This window comes from Acyrthosiphon pisum, chromosome A3, assembly GCF_005508785.2.
Source record: "Acyrthosiphon pisum isolate AL4f chromosome A3, pea_aphid_22Mar2018_4r6ur, whole genome shotgun sequence".
Classification (NCBI taxonomy): Eukaryota; Metazoa; Arthropoda; class Insecta; order Hemiptera; family Aphididae; genus Acyrthosiphon; species Acyrthosiphon pisum.
In genome coordinates this window covers 25,083,827-25,084,340 of record NC_042496.1, presented here as the reverse complement: position 1 = coordinate 25,084,340, position 514 = coordinate 25,083,827, and the positions used below count along the sequence as shown (strand labels likewise).

Genomic DNA, 514 nt, shown 5'->3' with positions numbered 1-514 from the left:
TTTTTATTGTACGAGGACAAAACTGTAAATTTACTTAAAATTATATTAGGTAGGTATTATATATGTTCAATCATTTTAATGTTTAATTATCAAAAAATCATTTTTGAACTATTAAAATTCATAGTGTGGTGAGCTACACTGATAGGTGTGAGAAGATGTGGACGGTCATAACATTTTCTATGGGATTACAAATTGAATAAAAAAAGGCAATTTAAAAAAAAATACGCATCAATAGCAACGTGTATGGTGTATGTAATTGGTGACTGTGGTCCCCCGTAAAATCAGATTTTGAATAACTTAATTGTGAAAGAAAAAAGGTGGTGAGCATGCTTAGCGAATCACCATGTATAGAATATGTAATATGTTTAATATTTATATTACACATTTATACAATGTATAATGGAGAGAAACAATTCCGATTTTGTTTTAGAACTATATATAACATTATGGCTCCAAGAAATAGTAGTTGGCCCAAATGGAATAATTTATCAAGTACGGACCGCGATATAAGATC

The 514-nt window shown here is 29.2% G+C and overlaps 1 protein-coding gene across 1 annotated transcript in view; it reads left to right on the top strand.

Moving 5' to 3' along the window:
- The window catches only part of LOC100163964 (cytochrome b5-related protein-like), a 35,421-nt gene that overhangs the window by 30,722 nt on the left and 4,185 nt on the right, over window positions 1-514 (top strand). The window contains exon 2 of the mRNA XM_029491347.1: window positions 431-514. Coding sequence (XP_029347207.1) covers window positions 447-514 — 68 coding nt within the window. The 5' untranslated portion in view covers window positions 431-446. The remainder of the gene's footprint in view (window positions 1-430) is intronic.